The following is a 4,972-nucleotide window of genomic DNA, read 5'->3' as shown; positions in this document are numbered from 1 at the left end:
AAGGCCTTTCCCTGAGCACCATTAATTTTGACCATTTGAAAAACTTTAACCTTTTCCATATCTTTTCAATTGTTGCTGCTAGAGCTTTTATATTTCACAGGTGTATTCCTCGGGACAAGACCTTACTTTAGGTACCAACATATTTGATTTGCATTAGAGAAAGTTTAACCTTCGCTATAAGTTGCCATACGGGGGCATCAGTGTTTCACAAACACATCTTGTTTATTCCTGGTCATCTTTCTGACATTTAATGATGTATACTGTGAAATTATATAAAGTAATTACTACTGAAAACTATTCCCAAACCAGAAGGCTCAAACGAGTCTGTAGCTCTACTGGTTTTTTACTCAACAAAAGTAGAGAATGGTAGCACTTGGACTTGAAACTATGGCAATAGCAATAAATAAAATAATTATCCTTGCTTAAGTCTCTTTCTGAGAAAAGAACTGTAGTAGGAGTAGGAGTAACATTATGAAAGAATTTCACAGAAATTTCTATTTTAGTAACCATGGCAACACTTCAACAAAATCAAAAACCGATAAACAGAATTATGTATCTTAATGTAGTCTACGTTTGTACCAAGTTATTTTGAAATCGGACTACAACTGTAGGAGGAGAAGCATTTGGAAAGAATTTCACAGAAATTTCTATTTTTAGTAACCATGGCAACCCCGTTCATTGAAATTAAAAACCGATACTAAGAATTATGTATCTAAGTGTAGTCTACTTGTGTACCAAGTTTTATTAAAATTAGTTTAAAACTGTAGAAAGAGTAGAATTTTGAAAGAATTTCACAGAAATTTCTATTTTTAGTAACCATGGCAACATTGCTAACTGAAATCAAAAGCCAATATACAGAATTATATATCTTAACAAAGTCTACTTGTGTACCAAGTTATTCAGAAATTGGACTGAAACTGTAGGAGAAGTATTTTACAGAAATTTCTCTTTTTTAGTAACCATGGCAACACTGCTAACTGAGATCGAAAACTGAGAATAATGATGGATTTAGACTGTAGGAAGAGTAACATTTTGAAAGAATTTCACAGAAGTTTCTAGTAACTGTGGCAACACCAACCAAAATCAAAAACCAATATATAAAATTTTGTATCCTAATAAAGTCTACTTGTGTACCAAGTTATTCAGAAATTGGACTGAAACTGTCGGAGGAGTAGCGTAACAGAAATTTCTATTTTTATTAATCATGAAAACACCGTTCATCGAAATCATAATCCGATATACAGAACTATGTATCTTAGTGTAGTCTACTTATGTTCCAATTTTTATTGAAACTGGAATTGGAGAAATTAGAGTAAAACTATTAGAGGAATAGCATTTTGAAGAAAAAAATCACAGAAATTTCTATTTTTAGTAACCTTGGCAACGCCTGTCATCGAAATCGAAAAAACCGGTATACAGAATTATAATCTTAGTGTAGTATAGATGTATACCAAGTTATATTGAAACTGGACTAAAACTTGAGGAGTAGAGTTTTGAAAGTTTCACGGAAAATTCTATTTTTAGTACCTTAGTGTAGTCTACTTGTGCACCCAGTTATAGTGAAATTGGTCTAAAACTGTAGGAGGAGTAGCATTTAGAAAAAATTTTTACAGACAGGCGGACGGACGACGGACACCTGACTATCGCATAAGCTCTTCTAGTCTCTGACCAGTAGACCTAAAAAATTTAGATTTCACCAAATTTTAATTGATAAACTCTTGATGCCCAGGTGACTGCTAGAGGGTAAGGGTCTCTCATTACTCTACATCTAAGTCCCAAACATTTGACGTTAAGAGTGTTAAATATGTCTAATTCTTTGCAAGAAGCAATAAATTGGCCATAAAGCATGCATGACGTGATGAATTTATAGCCTCCGTGAATCTCGTAAAGTCTTTGTATTCACTCTAGATCTGGATATTACATGTGATATTGATACAATTTAACTTAATCACCGGGAAATGTTAATTAGAAGATTTTAAATTGTTTTTGAATGATGATTTATACCTTTAAGGACACTTAATTAAACTGTTAACTAAACAAAATGGATCATAATTACATTTTTTGGTAAGGATTGTGTTCAAATTTCAACTGGGAGACCGTACCTAGGGGTCATTAAATATGTATTTCATGGGGATGCCTTAATTTTGTCATAAGGTATGCAGACTTAAAATGTGCATCAGTTAATTTCAGTTTATAAAACTGTTATTGTGAAGAAGGCGTATAAATTCTTTCTGTCAACTTCTGCAAACATTCTGACCACAAAAAGGTGTTTTAGATCACATTTCCAGAACGTTGAATCCTAGGTGAGAAGGAATTGACAAATGATGGTTGATGACTTTAGAGTGGCGTAACATCACACACAAATCAACCAATCAACAGGCTTTTGACGTGCCGTCATTTTGACGAAGGTGTCAAAGGTTTTTGTCGTCGCTGTCGTTTGAATTGATAATTATAAAATCTTGCATTGTCTAATTTAAACTAACCTACTTCCCCCTTGAACAAGCAACATGAAGGTAAGAAAATATTTTATATTGGTTGTTCACATTTATTTCAAATTGTTTACAATACAAATAAAACAGATAAGGTAAAGGGACTCAATGGAGAACGATTTTCTGTTCACTGAAAAGGACTTTTTTCTTAATGAAGATTTTCTAAACATTTGGGTAAATAAATATGAAATCCAAACAACACAGAATGTTTGCCATACAGGAAGAATATTAGACAAAACATTGTTGAAAATATAAAGCTTTTATAGAAAGCATAATGATTTATCAATTTTAAATTTCTGTCTTGAGACTTGTCAAATTGGTGTTAATTACAGGAAGTGGTGGTAGTTCTTGTTACATTGTTCATAACAACCCACGTGTACGGGGACATCCTGTTGTCTGATAAAACATATGTTAACGGTGTCCTAGTGGCTGAGAAAAAGGTCCCGGAAGTCCAGAAACGGAACTTTCAGCGAGTTTGGGTTGATGAGGCAGTCAGCGTTATGTCCATGGGTGAAACCCCAAAACCTCTGTACGTGGGCAACGCTGTTGTCATGCAGTCACATGACTACAAAGATGGCGCCTTCTTCCCAATTGGACCTAAAAAGAGTTTTAAGGCTTTTTATTTCCGAAATCAACCTCCTATTCCACGATCCGTGATGGCGAAATATGGACTTTTATAACTGGTTTATATCAAATACAACTTTTCGTATTAATATTTCTTGAATTTCTTTACTCAGATGACGATGGTGATGGCGATAATTCGAGTTTCCATTCCAAAATCAAGAATGGTTGATAAAACTGGATATCCACAACAAACAATTGTATTGTGCCATACAAAAAACATAGCGTGTTCGTTTCTTTTGCATCAATCGTGTTTAAGTAGCAGAAAAACATACATTTATATGAATGTATTTACAAATAACCAATTTCTATGTAGCGAAATATCCAACGGAAATGATATGAAAATAGTGATTAATGAACACCAATTCCGGTGCAATTTACCTCTTTGACAGCTTTTGTTTCTGACTCCGTTCTTGTATGTTTTTGATTGTATATTTCTGGGCTAAAATACTCCAGTATTCATACAAAAGGGAGGATATGTGCTCATTTGAATATTTTTATCTTAGTTGCTTATTCTGGTCGATAGATATGCAATTTTTTCTCATTTTCTGCTTCGTAATTCCTTTCCCTATAATATGACTATGTCTTATGCTTTCGTGTAAATTAATTGAACTGATTCGTCGAAAAACATTTGTTTCAAAAACACTCTTAGCTTATGATGAAACCATGCCCTACAGCGTAGCAACATTGCTTGACAACGGGTAATATTCCCAAAAATATTGACTGGGTAGAATTTATGCGGGCACGGTTCAGTGTATAAAACATTCATTATAATATAATAAATACTGCATGTAGTTAAATATAACATAGGAAATTGTCATATTTTTCAAAATTTTCCCAAGAAATCCATTGTCAACCGAGGCGCAGCCGAGGTTGATATTGATTTACAAGGGGTGAAAAATTTCAAAGTTACCTTCAACTACATACAATATTTATATAACTCAAAACCCTATAGATCTTTTATACCTATCAAAGCCTTAAAAACCGAGGTCAAATCGCTCTTTAAGGACATACGCAACGTAGTTTGAACTTTATTGTCTTTTACCCTGGAGTTGAAGAGTTCCAATACTTAAAGGAACTGTGTGCTACATTTTTATGTCTATATATGCTGTTGTACACTTCTTCTAAAACAAGTTTGGATAAACAAATTATCTAGAATATATGTTTAGTTATTTTTGTATATTTTTCTTTGAATTATATGAGAATTTTCATCAATTGATATCTTTTCAAAACCCCTGGTAATGCATGCTGATTTTTTGTCTACGAACATCTGATGACACTATAATCTTAAATTAAACATATCTCGAAAAATTATCAGTAGGTAAGGTACGTTGCGTATGTCCTTAATTCCCCGTGTTGTCAGTATTGTAGTTAAAATTTAAAAGGGGTTTTATTAACAAGAAGTATAGGGAATAGTATACTATAGTTTACTTTAGTATCATAGTACATACATGTTCTTTGATTTACTACAGTGGATACTATGGAACTTTGAGTTACTGTAGTTTACGCTGTGCATTTAACACATGTGCCATGGGAATTCCATAGTTAACCATAGTCAACTATAATTTAACACAGTAAACTTTAGATCTCTTTATTAAACTATAGTTTAATATCTTGTCAAAATAAATGAACATACTTTGACACAAATGATTTCCTATGTACATTATTTTTTTCCCCTAAAGTGAAAACTTTATTTACTATATAGTAAAAAAAAAAAACAAACTTTTTTACTCTGATTTTTATAGTGAATACTTAAGAAAGTAAATGCTTTAAATAACTAAACTAAATCCTTTTTTTACTGTAGTTAAAACTTGATACTTTAATTTATTAATGTGACTATAATGGAACTTTGATTAACTAAT

General features: G+C 32.4%; 1 protein-coding gene across 1 annotated transcript; it reads left to right on the top strand.

The window, feature by feature from the left end:
- Positions 1-2,294: 2,294 nt before the first annotated feature.
- On the top strand, positions 2,295-3,654 carry LOC133183343 (uncharacterized). Its single transcript, XM_061318300.1, has 2 exons — positions 2,295-2,513; positions 2,822-3,654. The coding sequence occupies exons 1-2, from the start codon at positions 2,508-2,510 to the stop codon at positions 3,167-3,169; spliced, it is 354 nt and encodes a 117-aa protein (XP_061174284.1). The 5' UTR covers positions 2,295-2,507; the 3' UTR covers positions 3,170-3,654.
- The last annotated feature ends 1,318 nt before the right edge of the window (positions 3,655-4,972 follow it).

The sequence above is a fragment of the Saccostrea echinata genome, unplaced genomic scaffold (genome assembly GCF_033153115.1).
Source record: "Saccostrea echinata isolate AGI-Se365-2 ecotype Australia unplaced genomic scaffold, CSIRO_AGI_Sech_v1 ptg000009l, whole genome shotgun sequence".
NCBI classification, from domain to species: domain Eukaryota; kingdom Metazoa; phylum Mollusca; class Bivalvia; order Ostreida; family Ostreidae; genus Saccostrea; species Saccostrea echinata.
The sequence above is the reverse complement of the archived record's forward strand: the minus strand, read 5'-3'. Positions and strand labels throughout refer to the sequence as shown.